At 40.6% G+C, this 22,303-nt stretch overlaps 1 protein-coding gene across 1 annotated transcript in view; it reads right to left on the minus strand.

Annotated features, from left to right (window-relative positions):
- The window catches only part of LOC121384457 (putative protein TPRXL), a 23,289-nt gene extending 1,496 nt beyond the window's left edge, over positions 1–21,793 (minus strand). The window contains exons 1-8 of the mRNA XM_041514858.1: positions 21,701–21,793; positions 21,342–21,437; positions 19,546–19,638; positions 18,892–19,041; positions 12,697–12,765; positions 10,083–10,232; positions 7,921–7,989; positions 6,584–6,733 (exon numbers count right to left, since the gene is read on the minus strand). Of these exons, the coding sequence (XP_041370792.1) occupies positions 6,584–6,733; positions 7,921–7,989; positions 10,083–10,232; positions 12,697–12,765; positions 18,892–19,041; positions 19,546–19,638; positions 21,342–21,437; positions 21,701–21,738 (815 nt within the window). The 5' untranslated portion in view covers positions 21,739–21,793. The remainder of the gene's footprint in view (positions 1–6,583; positions 6,734–7,920; positions 7,990–10,082; positions 10,233–12,696; positions 12,766–18,891; positions 19,042–19,545; positions 19,639–21,341; positions 21,438–21,700) is intronic.
- Between the last annotated feature and the right edge of the window lie 510 nt (positions 21,794–22,303).

Consider the following 22,303-nt stretch of genomic DNA (forward strand, 5'->3'; position numbering starts at 1 on the left):
TTTCACCACATATACTACAACCATATAAGCGGCAAGGGATATTTAATATTATTTTTCCAATAATAGGACTGTACATACCAAGGTATTTGATGTATCAATCATGGGGCACGGTTTGGGATGGATGAAGCAAAGTACATTGCTGGTGACAAGTGCTCTACCACCTACTGTGTACGTGTGTGTTCGTGACAGAGTGTGAGTGGGTGTGCGTGTATGTATGTGTGTGAGAGAGAGTGTGTTAGAGTATAAGTGTGTGAGTGTATGTATTTGTTTGTGTGTGTGTGTGTGTGTGTGTGTGTGTGTGTGTGTGTGTGTGTGTGTCTGTGTGTGTGTCTGTATGAGAGAGTGTGTGTGACTGTATATGTGTGTGAGTATATATGTATGTGTGCGTATGTGTGAGTGTGTAATTGTGCATGTGTCTGTGTATGTGTGTATGCCTGTGTGTGAATTATTTATGTATTTCTGAATGCGTGTATGATTGAGTGTATATGTCTATGAGTGTCGATATCTGTGTGTGAAAGTAAATGTGAGCGTATATACTGTGTGTGTGTGTGTGTGTGTGTGTGTGTGTGAGATAGAGAAAGAGAGAGAGAGAGAGAGAGAGAGAGAGAGAGAGAGAGAGAGAGAGAGAGACAGAGAGAGAGCAAGAGAGAGAGACAGACAGAGAGAGTGTGTATATGTGTCTGTGTGTGAGTATGTATGTGTGACTGTGTCTGTGTGTGTGCGCACGTGTGTGCGTGTGTACACAAATGTGCGAGACGGAGTTGGGGGTAATCACTGCCCTCTCCCCTAGTGCTGGGGCAAATCCTCAAATTCGGGCAAGATATGCTAACCTTATAACTTTTTACCACGTATTTCCATCATTTTGCATGCAAAATTGTGTAGTGATTCGTTTGCAACCATCTATAATTGTTTGTCAACAATTCTAATATGAATAAATGTTGCTATCCAGATTCGGGCATTTTCGTTTTATTTGGGGAAAAAACAGCCTTCCCGGTCCCTACAAAAATGGGAGTGCCTATGTGAGTGTGTGTTGTATGAATGTATGTATGTATGTATTGATGCATGAATATCTATATATTGTATGTATTTCGATGATGATGATGATGATGATGGTGATAACTAGTTTAACGTGCCCATATACCACTAGGGTTTCGAACACGCCCATCCCGAGTCCGACCTCCGATAACATCGGTGGCCTGAGTCGGGATGTGTGTTGAAAATGGGCAGAATTTTGAAACTAGCAATTAGTAAAAAGTTAATAGAATAAATTAAAAAAAATAATAATAATAATAATAATAATTACAAGCCAAAAATAAAAAGAATTGACTGCTCGGCCGAATATTTATATAATTTGGAGCATTTTAGGACAGTCGAAAAATAAATAAGAGAAAGAAGAGTGGATCGGACTATTTAATAATATTTAAAAGTAATTTCAATACAAAATTTTGAACGAAGGTCTAAATGTTTAAAGTCCGATCTATATGTCCACGTGAGTGGCCTCGTTAAGGCTGTTGGAGGTTGGCCTACGGCGAACCGATGAGCGGGAAACCGGCAAAGGCGGGGATGAAGTGCTTCCATCTCTGGTTGGCGAGGATGGTTATGACACTCCGGTAGTCGTTGCCGAAAAGGGCCTTGACGATCCTATGGATGGTGTGGCTATCCATCTCTCTTACCAGGACTGCTTTTCGGTAGACTCCTTCTCGGCGCTGAGTTAGTACCAACCCCGTCTTGCCGGCTGCAGATTTGATGGTGTGTAGCTCGTAAGCGCTTCCATCAGGCAGTAATTTTAGCTCTGGTTTCAATATATATATATATATATATATATATATATATATATATATATATATATATATATATATATATTTGCTAGGGATAGGCATTACAAAAATATGTTTGTATCACCATATATTAAAATGTCGACCCTGATTGATTTTGTGGAAGGTGGGTTGAGGTAGAGGAACTGCGGATTAAAGAACAAAATTGGTTGCTATCAACTGCCCTTCATAGTCCTTGACATGGTGAGGGGGCTTGTATGTCTCAGTGACCCATAGAGCTATGACAGCAGGAGCTTTGGCTTCGGTTAGGGACTGGTCAATGGATAGAGGCTAGACTGATATGGACTATGGGTGAGGTAACCCTAACAGAAACCTTGAGTGCTGAAGTCAGAGGTATTGGGCCGCACAGCACACTCTATTAGACCACAATACCATGCATCAACAGCTATTATGACTACATTTCTGGACAATAATGACATGATTGGTGCTCACTCTGTGATGACTCACCAGGTAGGTGCAGCGCTGAGCTCCTTACTTCGAGGGGGCCCATATTCAGCTACTGGAAGTCCTTCCCGACCGTCTCGCGAAGCCAGGGGACGAGGAAGTAAAGCTACTGGCACGACAAAAGCAACAAAAGAAAACACCCCAATCAACATAATGCACTGCAATGCTGAGGGAGTTTCAAACAAGAAGACAGAGCTTCAGCATGAAAACCAGATCAACATCTGTTGCATCCAAGAATCCCATCTGAAAGAATCGATGAGCTTCAAAGTCAGAGGTTACCAGACCTTCAGAAGTGATCGCAGTGGAAGAACCAAGGGTGGAGTAGTTTCTCTCTGGTTAGAAACAACATCGGTGTCATTGAAACCAATACATATATGGAGGAAGCTGAATTCACTGGCGTCAAGATCAAAATAAAAACGTCTGAGCTTCACATTGTAAATGTGTACTGTCCAAATGACAAAGAACTCTCCCATGATGATATCCAGACATCAGATAGTAACTTTCTACTTTTTGGAGACATCAACAGCCAATCCCAGAGCTGGGGTTACAACAACTTTGACAAAAGTGGAGAGGAGATAGAAAGCTGGCAGGATGAACAGAATCTTAATCTCATCAATGACCCACTTGAACCCAACATTCTATTCCAGGCGTTGGCATTCCACAACCTTCCCTGACCTTGCCTTCTGTACTGACGATGTCCATAGAGTCATTAGTCGAGAAGTAGGACCACAGCTAGGGGGAAGTGACCATCGACCGGTCCTCCTAACCTTAAGTGATAGCAAAATCCATACAGCTTCACAGTCCCCATGGTGGAACTACAAGAAAGCAAATAGGAACTTTTGAAGCTTCGCATGAATAAGTTGACCAAAGAAATTAAGTGCAGGAAAGGAACAAAGACACTGTAGTGAAGGAATTCAACCTCCAAATCATTAAAGCTGCCAAAGAAAATATCCCAAGAGGAGTCAGGAAAGTATATGATCCTTACTGGAATAATAATTTAAAAAAACCTTCAAATGGCACATGATGAACTGACCCGGGTGAGGGAAGAAGCAGAGTCTAACCCAAGCCAAAACAACAACCTAAAGCTCCAGCATGCTAAAGCCATATACCTCAAAACCAAGATTGAATCCAAAAAAAACCCTGGAGAGACCAAATTGCTGCACTCAACCTTGAAAAGGACAGCACCAAATTATAGAAACTTACAAAACAACTAAATGAGGAAGAATCCCATGGACAGAAGATCACTCTAATGGAGGATGGAAATATACTCACCGATAAGAAATCTGCTGATCTTTTAGCAAAACCTATGCCAAGCAAAGATACTTTACCATCACAACAACTCAGATGAAAGAAGCACGAAGGGAACAAAAAGAAACGGCAAGTAGAGCTACCCCACAAGATTCCATGATGAATAATAGTATAACTCCACCAGAACTTGAAAATGCCCTCAAACATCTAAAAAATAAGAAATCTCCAGGACCTGATGGTATTACTAATGAAATGCTGAAACACTTAGACAATACTGCGCAATCCATATTGTTGGAAATTATCAACCTAAGCTGGTCTGAACGCAAGGTGCCACAAATATGAAAAGAGGCGGTGAAGATACCCATACTGAAAAAAGGTAAAAACAAACAAAAGGCAAGCAGCTTCAGACCCATCAGCCTAACTAGCTGTGTCTGCAAGACCCTAGAGCGCATCATCAACCATCGGCTTCAACAGTTCCTTGACACTGAGAACATCATCACTAAAGAACAGGCAGGATTTAGACAATTCCGCAGCACAGAAGACCAGGCCACCTACCTGTCACAAGTAATCAAAGATATTTTCCAAGCACAGAAGGTTGTTCTTGCCTCCTTCATTGATCGGCAAATGGCCTTTGACAAGGTCTGGAAACCAAAGCTACAAAAAAAACCCGGTATATGTGGCAACATTGTTAGGTGGACCAAGTCTTATCTTCACAACCGAAGGACGAGAGTAATGGTAGATGGCAAACACAGAAAGAAAGTACTCATACGCCATGGAGTACTTCAGGGAGGAGTACTGTCACCTACTCTCTTCATCATCTTCATCAATGACCTGGTGACACGTCTACCCAAAGGGATACATGCAACACTGTATGCAGATGACCCAGTGTTGTGGTGCTCAGAGGAGTACGCAACAACAGCAACATATCGCATGCAGTTTGCCCTTGACAATGTTACATCTTGCACTCGAGACGAGTGCATGACAATCAACAAAGACAAGTCAGCTGCCACTCTTTTCTCACTCTCCACAAAGCAGGAAGCAGGCAACCTCAAACTTGATGACACGCCTCTCCAGTATGAGGATCAATAGACATACCTTGGGGTCACTTTTGACAAGAGACAGACCTGGAAACCACAAGTGGAGAAAGCTGAGGCCAAAGCTCGAAGAATGCTTGCCAAAATGAGAACACTAGCTGCCACCAAGTGGGATGTTTGTCATAACATACTGAAAAAGAGTCTACCAAGGAGCAATCAGACCACATCCTGTGTGTATGATCCAGTGCACGGTCAACAGCAGCAAAATCACATCAACAAAAGCTAGATATGGTTCAAAACCAAGCACTCAGGATAATAACTGGAGCAATGAGGTCAATCCCCATTGCGAAAATGGAACAGTTGACTGGCATCGTACCCCTCAGCAAACACTGGAACTCCAAGCTCGTGCTACAAGTCACTAAGTTCAAGTCTTTGCCACAACATCCAATGAGCAAGAGAATAAATGACTATCCCTGCAACAAACTAAAAAGAACTAGCATTTATAAACAGAGCAAATCACTCCTGAGGCAACATAAGGGACAACTCCCAGATAAAATCCATCAAGTTAGTACTGTCAGTTGCATCCCACCATGGGAACCACAATTGGACAATGTAAAGATCTGCACAGTGGTCCAACACCTCACCCCTGGAGAGGAACACAGTGAACCATACAAACGAGCCCTGACACTGGCCATGATTGATGAACAGTACCCAGAAACATCATGGACATAGGTATATACTGCTGGATCTGCAACAAATGCAGTGGACAATGGAGGGGCTGGAATATACATGATGGACCCTAGTGGCTACCGAGAGGAGGCACATTTTCCTACAGGGAAACACTGCACAAACTATGCTGCAGAGGTTGAGTCTGTCATTCATGTTGCCCACATCATCAGCACCAGAGAGGAGAACTGCTCACATGTCGTCTTCATGACTGATGCTATGTCTGCCCTCCTGGCTCTTGAAAACAACAAGCTTGACACATTTTCAGAAGCCGTACATCCTATCAGCAGTGTCAACCAAGTCGTGTTACAATGGATCCCTGCTCAATGTGGCATACCAGGAAATGTGAATGCAGACAGACTGGCAAAACTGGGTGCTGCTGAAGAACAGGAGGATAAATGGGGGACATACGAAGAGATGAAATCCCATATTAAATCTCTCTATAGACCTCCCAAACAAACCAATGATTATTATCTGCTGTCCCATCAGGAACAGGTTATCATTTTCCGACTAAGGACGACACAACAGGCTGAACCAACATATGCATAAGATGTTCCGGCTGGTACCTTCTCCCATATGCTCCTGTGGAGAAGAAGAACAGACAACAGAAAATGTCTACCAAGACTGCATAAACCTACAGCAGGTGAGGGAGACTACCTGGACAACTACAACAACACTACAGAAGAAGCTATATGGCACAAGAAGTGATCTACAGAGAACAGTATCGTTCATAGACACTGCTGGCATCGACGTGTAGTCAACAAGTAAATGAAAAGAAGAAGAAGAACTACCAACAGATCGGTTACTCTGACCAATTACCAGAAAGGGTTCTTTTATATCCACAATCCTCTTTCATAAAGGGTAACACATTATACATTACATTTTGAGTTTTGTTTCAAATAGAAACTAATGTGGGTCTACTGACTCACTCTCTCTCTCTCTCTCTCTCTCTCTCTCTCTCTCTCTCTCTCTCTCTCTCTCTCTCTCTCTCTCTCTCTCTCTCTCTCTCTCTCTCTCTCTCTCTCTCTCTCTCTCTCTCTCTCTCTCCTCTCTCTCTCTCTCTCTGTAAGTATGTATGTGTGTGTATGTACATGTGTATGTTTATATGTGTGCGTGCCTGCATGTGTGTATATATGTGTGTGTCTATGTCTGCGTATATATATATATATATATATATATATATATATATATATATATATATATATATATATGCGCGTGCATGTGTGTCAGTGCAGAGACATTTTGTTCACGGATTTATGTGAGCGAAATTTCAATCTTATTGTCTTGTTGACTTACATAGATGTACGTGTGTTCACGAATGTCTTGAATGGGTTGTCTTCTGATAACTCATTTGACTCAATTAGAGACATATCAGCTTTCTGATCACCCATTGGTGTAGCTGTAGAAGGTTCCATACTGGCATGACTTGTGCGGCGAATTGAAGACCTGCCAATAAATATAAACATACAATATGTAACGATCTAGTAGCTAAAAGACCAACGACCATACACCACAAACAAATACCTACGTTACACTCCACACACATCTATCCCACATGTACCTTACATCCATTACAGTGCAAGTTCTTCCATTGCTACACTTCACAGACCATACATGAAAGGATGGTTACATATCCGTTTATACAGATAGATCACGGGATAAAACATTTCTGGATTCAGTTACATGTTTTTTTCAATGTGATACAATTTTCATTAGATTGCCAGATGGCACCAAAGCCAATGGAGCAGCGGATGTAATTGTCGTCTGTTTCGAATTAACCTTATGCTGGAGTGGTATTCCATACACTCATTTTAAACAATATTGACACCTATATTTTGTGCAAACCATTACCCTGGAATCACATAGAAAAACTGCCAACAAAATGTTTTTTCTGATCAGTGATGTATTTTAGCTGTAACTAAAACAGTTGCTAAGATTACATATGAAAATATTATTTTTTACATTTATGAAAAGACTATTATCCTGAAGTGGTATTCCATACACTGATTTTAAACAATATTGACACCTATATTATGCAGCTTGGTAAGATGAGTGGAACGCTGCGAACACGTTCTATTGTGTGAAGCCACCCCTGTGTGTCAGATCTTCATAGCAGGATTAAAGTAGTCGTTTTGATTTCAATGTCTACGTATCTGACTCTTTAATATAAATATTTTTATACTAATAATATTAATAATAATAATAATAATAAAGAACCAAAAATCCACCACCACTTTGAACACGGTCAGTTTACCAAGGTGCTAAACCAAGCGATGAGTCAATATCTCACCCCGAAATCCATTGAAAATCTCATATATTATTATACATGAATGCGTACATAAATGAATGCTCAATGTCTGTCTATTTCTCGCACTGTTTTCCCTCAACAATCTAGCTCTCTTTCATTTCCTCACTATCTATCTCTGTCTCCCTCTCCCTCCCTCCCTCCCTCCCTCGCTCTCTCTCTCTCTCTCTCTCTCTCTCTCTCTCTCTCTCTCTCTCTCTCTCTCTCTCTCTCTCTCTCTCTCTCTCTCTCTCTCTCTCTCTCTCTCTCTCTCTCTCTCTCTCTCCCTCTCTCTCTCTCCACCTCCCTAATACGGTGTTTCTTTACAATTGTAGTCTAGTTGACTTACTTTGGTTGTGTTGGTGATGTGTTTACGGGAGCAATATCTTCTTTGAAGGTTGTTCCAGTCCTGTCGCCCCTGTGGAAGAATATGGCGTCACAATATTTTAATATGAACAGAAAAATGGACAGGGATATTTGTTCAACGACATCGTAGCACATTTCAAGTAATGGCTATTTGGTGTGTTACATATCATGTTTGACACCTGGTGCTTTCAACACATATACTACAACCATATAAGCGGCAAGGGATATTTAATATTAATTTTCCCAATATTAGGACAGTACATACCAAGGTATTTGATGTATCAATCATGGGGCACTGGTTGGGATGGATGAAACAAAGTACATTGCTGGTGACAAATCATAGTACCCACTGCACTCAAGCCAAGTGCTCTACCACTCTGTGCGTTTGTGACATAGAGTAAGCGTGTGAGTGTGTGTGCGTGTGTGTGTGTGTGTGTGTGTGTGTGTGTGAGAGTATGTATGTGATTGTATGTTTGTGTATGTGGGTGTGTATGTATATGTGAGTGAGTGTGCGAGTGTCTGTATGAGATAGTGTGTGTGTGAGTGTATGTGTGTGAGTATATATGTGTATAAGCGTATTTGTGAGTGTCTGTGTTTATGCATGTGTCTGTGTGTGAGTGTGTGTGTATGCGTGTGTCTGAGTGTCGAAGCTTCCATAAAAAGGAAGCTCTTTTAACTCAACCATATGCATGGGGCCTACAATCTACGTGGTCGATCCTCACAAATTGCCCCATGCCGTTGCTGGGACTCGAACCTGTGGCACCGATTCGCCCGCAAATTGCAAGACTAACCACGATACGCTCTGAGCTATCGAAGCTTCCATAAAAAGGAAGTTCTTTAACTCAACCATATGCATGGGGCCTACAAGCTACGCGGTCGATCCCGCTTACGTGCATGAAACAGTGGGCAGACCTGGCACTGGCTAGTATGTATTGATGTATGCATATCTATATATTGTATGTATGTCGAGGTTGACTGTTACATACATAGATATTAACGCACTGGCGCAGGGGATAATTAAATCCTTTCTGGCCTCAAAAATTGTCCCATGCCGTTGCTGGGACTCGAACCTGTGGCACCGAATCGCCCGCAAATTGCGAGACTAACCACGATGCACTCTGAGCTATCTATGTTTTTAAATATGTATGTATGTGTTTAAATATGTATGTATGTATGTATGTATGTATGTATTGATGTATGAATATCTATATATTGTATGTATGTCGAGGTTGACTGTTACATACATAGATATTAACGCACTGGCGCAGAGGATAATTAAATCCTTTCTGGCCTCAAACATTTTCCCATGCAGTTGCTGGGACTCGAACCTATGGCACCAAATCGCCCGCAAATTGCAAGACTAACCACGATACGCTCTGAGCTATCGAAGTTTCCATAAAAAGGAAGTTCTTTAACTCAGCCATATGCATGGGGCCTACAATCTACGCGGTCGATCCCGCTTACGTGCATGAAACAGTGGGCAGACCTGGCACTGGCTAGTATGTATTGATGTATGAATATCTATATATTGTATGTATGTCGAGGTTGACTGTTACATACATAGATATTAACGCACTGGCGCAGGGGATAATTAAATCCTTTCTGGCCTCAAAAATTGTCCCATGCCGTTGCTGGGACTCGAACCTGTGGCACCGAATCGCCCGCAAATTGCAAGACTAACCACGATACGTTCTGAGCTATCGAAGCTTCCATAAAAAGGAAGTTCTTCAACTCAACCATATGTATGTATGTATGTATGTATGTATGTATGTATGTATGTATGTATGTATGTATGTATGTATGTATGTATTGTATTGTATTGTATGTATGTATGTATGTATGTATGTATGTATGTATGTATGTATTGTATTGTATGTATGTATGTATGTATGTATGTATGTATGTATGAATGGATGGATGGATGGATGGATGGATGTGTGGATGTATGGATGGATGTATGGATATATGTATGTGTCTATGTGTGTATGGATGTATTTATGTATGTATGTATGTATGGATGGATGGATGTATGGATGGATGGATGGATGTATGGATGGATGTATGGATGGATGTATGGATGGATGGATGGATGGATGGATGTATGTGTATGGGTGAATTTTCAATCTTATTGTCTTGTTGACTTACCAAGATGTACTTGTGTCCATCAATGTGTTGAATGGGTTGTCTTCTGACATCTCATATGACTTAATTAGTAATATTTCGTCTTTCTGACCACCCACTGGCGTATCTGTACAAGGTTCAACACTGGCATGACTTGTGCGGCGAATTGAAGACCTGCCAATAAATATAAACATACAGTCTGTCACGATTTGATAGCTAAAGGACCAACCACCATAAACCACAAACACATACCTACGTTACACTCCACATACACACATGTCACATGTACCTTACGTCCATTACAGCGCAAGTCCTTCCATTGCTACACTTCAGAGACCATACATGAAAGGATGGTTACATATCCGTTTATACATCGATCATAGATCACGGGATAAAAATATTCTGGGTTCAGCTACATGTTTTTCTCAATGTGATACAATTTTCAGGAGATTGCCAGATGACATCAAAGCCAATTGAAAACACGATTTAATTGTCATCTGTTTGGAATTAACCTTATGCTGGAGTGGTATTCCATACACTGATTTTAAACAATACTGAGACCTATATTTTGTGCAAAAAATTACCCTTGAAATACACAGAAAAACTGAAAAAAAAAATAAAAAAAATTCTTATCAGTGATGTATTTTAGCTATAACTAAAACAGTTGCCAAGATTATATATGGAAATAATCTCTTTTTTACATTTATAAAAATACTATTATCCTGGAGTGGTATTCCATACACTGATTTTAAACAATATTGAAAACTATATTGTGCAGCTTGGTAAGATGAGTGGAACGCTGCGAAGACGTTCTATTGTGTGAAGTCACTCCTGGGTGTCAGATCTTCAGAGTGGGACTAAAGTAGTCGTTTTGAGTTCAGTGTCTACGTATCTGACTCATTAATATATATATATATATATATATATATATATATATATATATATATATATATATATATATATATACAGTCCAACTTCGTTAACTCGAAGTTGAAGGGGACGACGAAATAGTTCGAGTTTCAGGGAGTTCGAGTTTTCGAAATTCGTACAGCAGACCCCAAAGTGAAACTGCATTGTAGTATTATCATTTCGTTGGTATCGGAAGACACGTTTGCTGCTCCATCCCTGTCCCCAACACACAGATGTTAGCACATTTCTTCTGTGTATATGATAAAACTAAGTAAATATTAACAGAAACGAGATAAATCCGATCAATTTGACGTACATCTCTATGTACATTTACTTGTATTGTATTTATTGACAGTAAAGTAAAAAAACAACACCCAAAAAACAGAAAGCACGTACTTACATATACAATGTATAAATAACCGGAAGTAAGCGATAAATTAAAGTTGATATATTTTTCAAATGTCAAAACACGGCGGAACGTAAAGTTGTAATAAATTAAAATACTGGATGTCGATTAGCACTAAGTACGTTTGTTTACCAAATAAAAAATACACAATAGAAATAGCAAAATTATTGTAAATCACAAAAATCATTCTGGGCCCTTCGCCAGATTGCTTGGATGACAAGAAAGCGTGACTATTAACCGATCTGGCTATCCCCCCGTTGCCGGGTCCTTCCCAAGATTGCTTGATCTCTGGTGTATCAGTTTCTAACATAACTAAATTACTAGTAATGAATCATTTTGAATTCACACTTAAATAGCAAATAACAAATTTGACATGATTCACTCGTTTAAGAGAAAAAACAAACAGCGTTAATTGTCATTACAACAGTTCTTTGAAGATTACAAGACTATCCGTACTTTGTGTAATGAGGCCCGCTGCCGTGTACAAACACCGACACCAAAATGCAGGCATGTAGGATCATTTCGTTCCGTATAGTCGGCGATCTATTATTCTGTAATTACCGCGTGTATCATCGATAGCCGAGACCAGTCGGGGCACTCACGCTTGGCTTGGGTGACAATTCATTTTTCTTTAAAGTATTACCGGTACAGTTAAAAGGCTCAGTCACTCCACAAACTTCGAGTTTTGGAAGTGCAATATCCCTTAATTTTTTATGGTGGGACCAAAAAATTACTTTGAGAGATAGAGTTTTTCGAATGTTCGAAGTTTGAGTGTTCGAAGTCTGTTATTACTAGTTTGTATAGCAGTTCGGCCGGGACCGTCGTTTCACTTCGAGAGATCGACGTTTTTGAAAGATCGAAGTTTGAGTTATCGAATGTCGACTGTATATATATATTATAATAATAATAATAATAATAATAATAACAATAATAAAGAATAAAAAATTCCACTCCCACTGTGAACACGGTCAGTTTACCCAGGCGCGGACCTGGGGATGAGTCAATATCCCTCCTCCGAACTTCACTCAAAATCTTATATTTGATTTATACATGGACGTATACATACATGAATGTTCATTGTCTGTCTACCTGTCGCACTCTGTTTGCCCTCGACAATCTCTCTGTTTCTCTCTCTGTCTCCCTGTCTCTGTCTCTCTCCCTGACTCACACTCTCTCCCTGAATCTCTCTCTCTCTCTCTCTCTCTCTCTCTCTCTCTCTCTCTCTCTCTCTCTCTCTCTCTCTCTCTCTCTCTCTCTCTCTCTCTCTCTCTCTGCACATCCATAATACTGTGTTTCTTTACAATTGTAGTCTAGTTGACTTACGTTGGTTGCGTTGGTGATGTGTTTATAGGAGCAGTATCTTCTTTGAAGGCTGCTCCCGTCCTGTCGCTCCTGTGGAAGAATATGACACCACAATATTGTGAAAAATTTTCAATAACACCGGAGCACATTTCAAGTAATGGCTATTTGGTGTGTTACATTTCATTTTTGGCACCTGGTGCTTTCACCACATATACTGCAACCTGATAAGCAGCAAGGGATATTTAATATTAATTTCCCCAATAACAGGACAGTACATACCAAGGTTTATGATGTACCAATCGTGGAGCACTGGCTGGAATATATGTGTAATGTTTTTAGCATTAATACCAATAGTGATATAAAAACTATTATTGTTTAGTTACTATTACTACAAGTGTTAATATAACAATTACCGGAAGTTTTCCTAGGGTTACATCATAGCCAAAAAGACGACAAGTCTTAAGTTCTCAGTGAATAAAAGCCACTATCATTTTTCATATAAGTTTGTTGAACCAAAACATTGCTGAATTGGCGACGAGGTAAATCTGGAACTTGGGTATTATGTCAATTTACGGTAGAGTCGATCCGTTTAACAAGGATGTCGAGTCTGCTTCGAAGCTAATGAAGTTACGGACGTGTCTAAACAGCGAGCTATTCTGTTGAGTGTTGTTGGGGAAAAAACGTATGCATTAATGCGAAATCTCGTATCTCCTGACCGTCCTACTGACAAAACGTTTGAGGAATTAATATAGGTTATTCAAGATCACCACCACACAAAACCCTTGGTTATTGTTTAGCGATTTTAATTTAATACATGTTTCCAAGACTTTGTTGCTGAATTGAAACACCTCGCAGAACATTGTGAATACAATGCAATGTTAGATGACATGCTGTGTGATCGAATTATATGTGGGGTTTCTGATGAAGGTGTCCAAAAACGTTTACTGTCCAAAGCAAACCTAAATTTCAGTTGTGCACTAGAAATTCCACGGAGTATGGAAATGGCTGCTCACAATGTGACATGCATTCAAAATGGTAAGCATGGTCCTGTTTCTTCTCGACAGGAGGAAAAGGTAAATTAAGTGGTTCACAAAAACAAACAAAACAATCTAGGATATAATGAAAACAATCACAACAGGTCTAAATAATTTATTAGTTGGCGTGCTAAAATCTTTACAAATCCGAATGTGAAGTGTTACAGATGTGATGGATCACATTCTTCTGATAAGTTTCGTTACAAAGATACTATTTGCAACTACTGTCATAAAAAGGGCACATTGTTAAAGCTTGTCATCGCAAAGCTAGACAAACAACTCATGCAGCCAATATGGTGCAGCAAAATTATTACTCAGATAGTGACAACGATGGTTTATTCCATGTGAATCCTTATCAGGAGGAATACTCATTGTATCATGTAATTGGATGTGAAAGATCATCGTCTGTACCGATGACTGTGGATGTCTGTATGAACGGTAAACCAGTTAAACTGCATGTTGACACAGGCGCTAGTGTATCTCAGATGAGTGAGTCGTTCTGTAAGAAAACATGGTCTGAACGTGAAGCTCCTCCATTAAGGAAAAGCCGTACTTCGTACATACACAGGTGAACAAATTAAGGTATCCGGTGTCATAGACATTTGCGTAAAATATCAGGGACAAAAGGTCGATATATCAGTTATGATCGCCAAAGTCCAAGAAGCAAATCTACTTGGGAGAGACCTGCTTAAAAATATTCGTCTGAATTGGAACGAAATCTGTCATGTGGAAAAAAGTTACACCTCTCACTCAAATCCTGGACAAGTAGTCGGAAAAATGTGTTGATCCAAATGGGCAACCCAAATTCTTCAAACCACGACCAGTGTCTTATGCAATGCGTGCAAAAGTGGAACTCGAATTGGATAGACTTGTGAAAGAAGGGATCATTGAACTAGTTAAGTATAGCGACTGGGCATCTCCAATTGTACCTATTTTGAAACAAGATGGAACAGTTAGGATCGGTGGTGATTACAAAGTCACCATAAATCAAGTTTCCAAACTAGACTCTTATCCAATTCCGAAGATTGAAGATCTGGAGGTAAAACTTTCACAAAAATTGATCTCAAACGTGTGTATCTTCAATTTCCTCTTGATGAAAAATCAAAGCAGTTCACAACTATCAATACTCACCGTGGTCCATTTTGCTACAATAGACTTCCGTCTGGAATGTCTTCATCTCCAGCAATCTTTCAAAGATGTATGGATAATCTCCTTCAAATGATTCTAATGACATGTGGATATCAGTATGACATTCTGATCTCTCGTGAAGATGGTGAGGATGATGCTCATCATGTTCAAAATGTTGAAGCTGTTCTCAAGAGATTTGTGATGCGGGTATTCGTGTTAGGCAGGATAAGTGTACTTTTCAAGCCAAAGAGGTTCATTGTACCTGGGTCACAAAATTGACGCAGAAGGACTGCATCCGGTTCAAAACAAAGTCGAAGCTATCATAAAAACTCCTTCACCTACCAATGTCACTGGACTCCAAGTCATACGTCGGTCTTCTGAATTATTACAGAACATTCCTTCCTAACCTTTCCACTGGTTTGGCTCCTTTACATCTCTTGCTGAGCAAAGATGTAAAATGGCGATGGACAAGTGACCACGAAAAAGCATTTTCCGAGTCGAAAAACTGCTGCAGTCTTTCAAAGTGTTGGTGTATTATGATGCCAATAAAGAATTAATTCTGGCTTCCGATGCTTCACAGTATGGCATTGGAGCTGTACTATCATACAAAATGCCTGATGAAACAGAGAAACCTGTAGCTTTCGTCTCTAGAACCCTGATCTCTGCTGAGAAAAAGTATTTGCAAATTGAAAAAAATGCACTCTCTGTAGTTTCTGGCTTTAAAAAATTAAATCCGTATTTGTTCGGTCGAACATTTTGCATTGCATGATCCACTACAAACACTGTTTGGGGAATCTAAAGGAATTCCAACAATGGCTTCCACCGTATACAGAGATGGGCATTAACTCGTTCTGCCTACAACTACACATTCAGGTATATTCTGGGACATTGAGCATGCTGACGCCATGAGCAGACTTCCACAGGCTATGAAACCTGAATCTGTGCCTATCCCTGCAGAAAATGTGTTTTTGATTAACTTTCTTGATTCTTCTCCAGTTACAGCTGAGGAAATCAAGAAACTGACTCGTGCTGATCCTGGTCTTTCAAAAGTGAAAACATTCATTACGAATGGCTGTACGAATTCAGATGAACATGAATTAAAGCCGTATCATGTTCAAAAAAATGAGCTGAGCACTCATGGTGGAATTGTACTATGCATCCACATTCACTATGCTGGTCCTTTCATGAACAATATGTTTCTGATTATAGTTGATGCTTTCTAAAAATATATGGATGTACATGTGATGATAACAGGAACTTCGCAAGCTACAATCGAGAAACTCGAAATGACTATTGTATCCGATAATGGAACATCTTTCACAAGCTGTGAATTTGAAGCATTTATGGCTCGAAACAATATCGAACACATAAAGACTACTCCCTACCACCCGGGATCCAACAGACTAGCAGAACGTTGTATCCAAACGTTCAAAGAAGCAATGAACAACATCGAAGGGCGATCTGTAGAATCAAAAGTGTCTCGCTTTCTGTTCAGATACCAAGTTATGCCACATTCGACGACTGGTAAGTCGCCTTCGGAACGTTTAATAGGGAGGAAGTTGAGAACTCATCTTGACCTCCTTCACCCTGATGAGACTGCAAAAATTAAAAAGGTCCAAGCAAAACAGAATATTCACCATGATACACACTGCAAAAACAAAACTCTTTCTGTTGGTAACAAGGCATTTGCAACAAATGTTGGTAGAGGTTCTCTCTGGATTCCAGTCAAACCAGTTCGGTATACGTCATAACACTTGGAGGTCAGATTATTCGTAGACACCATGACCATTTGAAACACTGTTACACAAATGAAACTGTGTATTCTGGTGTTATTCTGGATTCCATAAATACCACACAACATAACACACCAGTAAACAGTCAACCCATTGTGCTCAACCCTGTGCAGCACAGTCAACCCATTGTGATCAAACCTGTGCAACAGGTTGCTCCAGAGCCTGTCAACCCTCCAGTTCCTGTTCTCAGATCTGCTAGACATTCAAAACCACCAGATAGACTGAATCTCTAAGTGCAGAAATATATCAGAGTTATTTTAGTATGGGTTGTTTGCTCTGATGTTAATGTGCAAGGTTAAAATTTTAGTTACATAAACAAGTTAAAAATTGTTCGAGATGAATAACAGTGTGTGTTAAGATACTATGTACTGTTCCAGATAAATATACATTTTACTTTATTTGCATCACAAAAGAAAGTGAATTTTAATGAGGGATTAAATTAACCATGTTAATATTCAGTAACATTAATTCAGTAAATTTTCACCGAATTATTTTTAAACCTAGAGGGAAAGGAATGTAATGTTTACAGCATTAATACCAATGGCGATATAGAAACTATTATCGTTTATTTCCTATTACCACAAATGGTAATATAACAATGCCCGGAAGTGTATCCCAGGGTTACGACACAGCCAAGCAGACGACAAGTCTATGTTCTCAGTGAATAAAAGCCACTATCAGTTTTGATATGAGTTTGTTGAACCAGCACATTACAGAATGAAACGAAGTATATAGATGGTGACAAATCCAAGTACCCATTGCACTCAAGGCAAGTGCTCCACCACGGTGTGTGAGTGTGTCTGTGTGCATGTGTGTAGATGAGAGAGAGAGAGAGAGAGAGAGAGAGAGAGAGAGAGAGAGAGAGAGAGAGAGAGAGAGAGAGAGAGAGAGAGAGAGAGAGATGTGTGTGTGTGTGTGTGAGGATGTATATATGTGCGTGTATGATTGTGAATGTATATGTGTATTTGTGCGTGTATATGGTATGTGTGTGAGTATGTGTGTGTGAGTGTATAGGTGTCTGTCTTTGTGAGTATGTATGTATGTGTCTATATGTGTGTGTGTGTGCACGAGCATACGAGACAGAGTGGGGGGGGGGGGGGTAGTAATGCCTCCTAGTGCTGGAGTTAATCCTCAAATTCGGGCAAAATATGCTAACCTTATAACCTTTTACCACGTATTTCCACAATTTTCATGCACAATTAGTTGTAATCCATGCGTAGTGATTCATTTGCCATCCTATATAGTTGTTTGACAGCAATTCTAATATGAATAAATGTTGTTATTCAGATTCGGGTATTTTCAATTAATTCGGAAAAAAAAGCCTCCCCCTCCCTACAAAAATGGGAGCCCATACGCCTATGAGAGTGTGTTTAAATATGTATGTATGTAAATATATATATATACTGTATTCATGTCGAGATTGACTGTTACATACATGTATATTAACGCACTGGCGCAAAGGATAATTAAATCTTTTCTGGCCTCACAAATTGTCCCATGCCGTTGCTGGGACTCGAAGCTGTGGCACCTAATAGCCCGCAAATTGCAAGACTAACCACAGTGCGCTCTGAACTATTGAGGCATCCGATACACTCCACATACACATATACATCCCAAATGCACCTTAAGTCCATCACAGTTTAAGTCCTTCCATTGCTATACCTCCTAGACCATACAAGAAAGGATGGCTACATATCCCTTCATACTTCCGTATGTGTGAGTGTGCGTGCGTGTGTCTGTGTGCACGTGTATGTGTGTTTGAGTGTGTGTGTGTGTGTATATGTATATGTGTGTGAGTCCATGTCAGTGTGTGAGTGTATATGCATATGCGTGTGAGTATGTGTGTGTGTGTGTATGTATGTCTGTGTGTGTGTGTGTGAGTGTATGTATGTATATGGGAGTGTGTGTATATGGGTGTGTACGTGTGTATGGGTGTGTGTATGTGTCTGTATATATATATGTGTGTGTGTGTTTGTGCTTGCGAATGTGTAAGTGTGTGCTTGCGAATGTGTGACTGTGCATGTACATGTGCATGTGTGTGCGTGTGTGTGTATGTGTGTGTGCTTGCGAATGTTTGTGTGCGAGTGTAAGTGCATGTGTGCATGTGCATGCGTGTGTGTTTGTAGTATGTGAGTGTCTGCATGTGTGTGTAAGTGTGTATGTGAGTATGTGAGTATGTGAGTATGTGAGTATGTAAGTATGTATGTATGTATGTATGCATGTATGCATCTATGTGGATTATTAGTGTCTTGTTGACTTACCCAGATGAACTTGTGTCCATCAGTGTGTTGAATGGGTTGTCTTCTGATATCTCATTTGACTCAATTAGTGACTTTTCTGGTGTCTGACCACCCACTGGCGTATCTGTACAAGGTTCCTCACTAGCATTACTTGTGCGGCTAATTGAAGACCTGCCAATAAATATAAACATACAGTCTGTCACGATCTGGTAGCCAAAAGGACCAACAACCATAAACCACAAATACATACCTACGTTACACTCTACATATATTCACCGCACGTGAGTGTTTGTGTGTCTGTGTGCGTGTGTGTGTGTGTCTATCTCTCTCTCTCTCTCTCTCTCTCTCTCTCTCTCTCTCTCTCTCTCTCTCTCTCTTCTCTCTCTCTCTCTCTCTCCCTCTCTCTCTCTCTCTCTCTCTCTCTGTGTGTATGTGTGTATGTCAGTCTGTGTGTGTATGTGTGTCTGTGTGTGAGTGTTTGTGTGTGCGTATGTGAGTGTGTGTGACTGTATCTGTTACGTGCGTATGTGAGTGTCTGCGTGTATGTGTGTGTGCGTGCGCGCATGTAAGTGTGTGTCTGCATGTGCATGTGTGTGTGCGAGTGTGTGTGAGTAAGTGTGTGTATCTCTGTGTGCGTGTATGTGCGTTATGTTCACGCATGTCTTGTTGACTTACTTAGGTGTGCTCGTGTCTTCTGTTTTCTGATCATCCATTGGCGTAACTGTAGAAAGTTCAACACTAGCATTACTCGTGCGGCGAATTGAAGACCTAAAAATATAAACCTATAATCTCTAACAATCAGTCCACCTATGTGTGTGTTTGTTTGTTTGTGTGTGCGTGTCAGTGTCTGTGTATGTCTGTCTGAGTGCGTGTAGGCTTGTGTGTAGGAGTGTGAGTGTGTGTGTGTGTGGGTGTTTGTGTATATGTGTGTATATGTGTGTGTGCGTCTGTGTGCATGTGTGTATGTTTGTGTTTGTGTGTGTTTTTATGTGTGTCTGTGTGTGTGCGCGCGTGCGTGTGTGTGTGTGTGCGTGTTTTCATGTGTGTGTTTGTGTTTGTGTTCATATGTCTGCGTGTGTGTATGCATGTGTGTGTGTGTTATGTGTCCGTGTGTCTGTTCGTGTGTTTGTCTCTGAGCATTGTAGGAAGTTCAACACTAGCATTACTCGTGTGGCGAATTGAAGACCTAAAAATATAAATATGCAATCTGTCACGATCATTTCACGTGTGTTTGTGCGTGTTGTAATCATTGTGTGTGCGTGTGTTGTGAGTCTATGATTGTGTGTGTGTGAAACTATGTGTGTGTATTTGTGTCTGTGACTGTTTTTCTGTGTGTGTGTGTGTCTTTCTGTATGTGAGTGTGTGTGTATGTGAATGTGTGTCCGTGTGTGTGCTGTTTACTATTTAGGTAGTGAATTTTCAATCTCATTGTCTTATCTTATTGATGTGTCTTTTTATGCTTTTGTCCGTATCTGTATGTGTTTGTTTGTTTCTTTCTCTGTGTGTGTTTGTGTGTGTTTGTTCATGTGCGTCTCTCTGTGTGTCTGTGTCTGTGTATGTGTGTATTTGTATCAGTATGTGTGTTTGTGTGTCTGTGTATGTGTGTGAATATATGTGTGTGTGTCTGTGTTTCTCTGTGTGGGTCTCTGTGTGTGTGTGTGTGTGTGTGTGTGAATATATGTGTGCAGGTTTGTCTGTGTATGTGTGTGTGTGTGCGTGTGTGCGTGTGTGTTCGTGTATGTGTTCGTATGTGTGTGTGTACGTGTGTGTGTGAGAGAGTGTGTGTGTGCTGTTCACTATTTAGGTAGTGAATTTTCAATGTGTATGTGTCTGTGTGTCTTTGTGTGTGTACGGTTGTGTGTCTATCTCTGTGTATTTATTAGTATGTGTGCGTATATGCATGTGTGTGCATGTGTGTGTCTGTGTGTATGTGTGTGTGTGTGTCTGTGTATGTGTGTGTGTGTGTGTGTGTGTGTGTGTGTGAATATATGCGTGCAGGTCCGTCTGTGTATGTGTGTGTGCGTGCGTGTGTGTGTGTGTGTGTGTGAATATATGTGTGCAGGTTTGTCTGTGTATGTGAGTGTGTGTGTCCGTGTGTGTGTGTGTGTGTTCGTGTATGTGTTCGTATGTGTGTGTGTACGTGTGTGTGTGAGAGTGTGTGTCTAAACCTATGTGTGTAATGTGTATGGTTGTGTATGTATGTGTGTGTGTATGTGCATGTGTGTGTGTCTGTGTGTCTGTGTGTGTGTGTGTGTAGGTGTATGTGTGTGTGTGTGTGTGTGTGTGTGTGTGAATATGTGTGCAGGTCTGTCTTTGTATGTGTGTGTGTGTGTGTGTGCGTGTGTGTGTGCGTGTTCGTCTATGTGTTCGTCTGTGTGTGTGTGTACGTGTGTGTGTGTGTGTGTGTGTGTGTGTGTACGTGTGTGTGTGTGTGTGTGTGTGCGCTGTTCACTCTTGTCTTGTTGACTTACCTAGGTTTACCTGTGTCTTCTTCTTTCTCATCATCCATTGGCGTCACTGAAGAGTGTTCAACACTATCATTACTTGTGCTGCGAATTGAAGACCTTCTAAAAATATAAACATACAATTTGTCACAATCAGTCCACGTATGTATGCGTGTGTGTGCGCGTGTGTGCGTGTATGAGTATAATTGTGTGTGTGAGACTGTGTGTATGCTTGTGTGTGTGGCTGTGTATCCGTGTGTGTGTCCGAGTGTGTCTGTGTGTGTGTCTGTGAGTGTGTGTGTATGTGAGTGGGTGTGCGTGTGTGTGCTGTTTACTATTTAGGTAGTAAATTTCAATCTCATTGTCTTGTTGTCTAGTTGACTTACCTAGGAGTACTCGTATCTTCTGCTTTCGTATCACCCATTGGCGTAAATGTAGAAAGTTCAACACTAACATTACTCGTGCGGCGAATTGAAGACCTCCTAAAAATATTAACATACAATCTGTCACAATCAGCCCATGTATATGTGTACGTGTGTGTCTGTGTTCATGCGTGCGTGTCTGTGTGTCTCTGTATGTGTGTGTGCATGTAGGTTTGTGTGTACCTGTATGTGTGTGTGTGTGTGTGTGTGTGTGTGTGTGAGAGAGAGAGAGAGGGTGTTTGTATGTGTGTGCGTCAGTGTGTGTATGTGTCTGTGTGTGTGTTTATGTTTTTGTCCATGTGTGTATGTGTGTTGTTTTTTTTTTGTGTGTGCATGTGTTTGTGTGTTCATGTGCGTCTGTGTGTGTGTATGTGTCTGTGTATGCGTGTCTGTATTGTCATCAGTGTGTGTGTGTGTGTGTGTGGTGTGTGTGTGAATATATGTGTGTGTATGTATGTCTGTGCGACTGTGCGTCTATCTGTGTGTATCTGAGTATGTGTGCGTGTATGTATGTGTGTTTCGTGTATGTGTGTGTACGTGTGTGTACTTGTGTGTGTGTCTGTGTGT

Source organism: Gigantopelta aegis, chromosome 10, assembly GCF_016097555.1.
Source record: "Gigantopelta aegis isolate Gae_Host chromosome 10, Gae_host_genome, whole genome shotgun sequence".
Classification (NCBI taxonomy): Eukaryota; Metazoa; Mollusca; class Gastropoda; order Neomphalida; family Peltospiridae; genus Gigantopelta; species Gigantopelta aegis.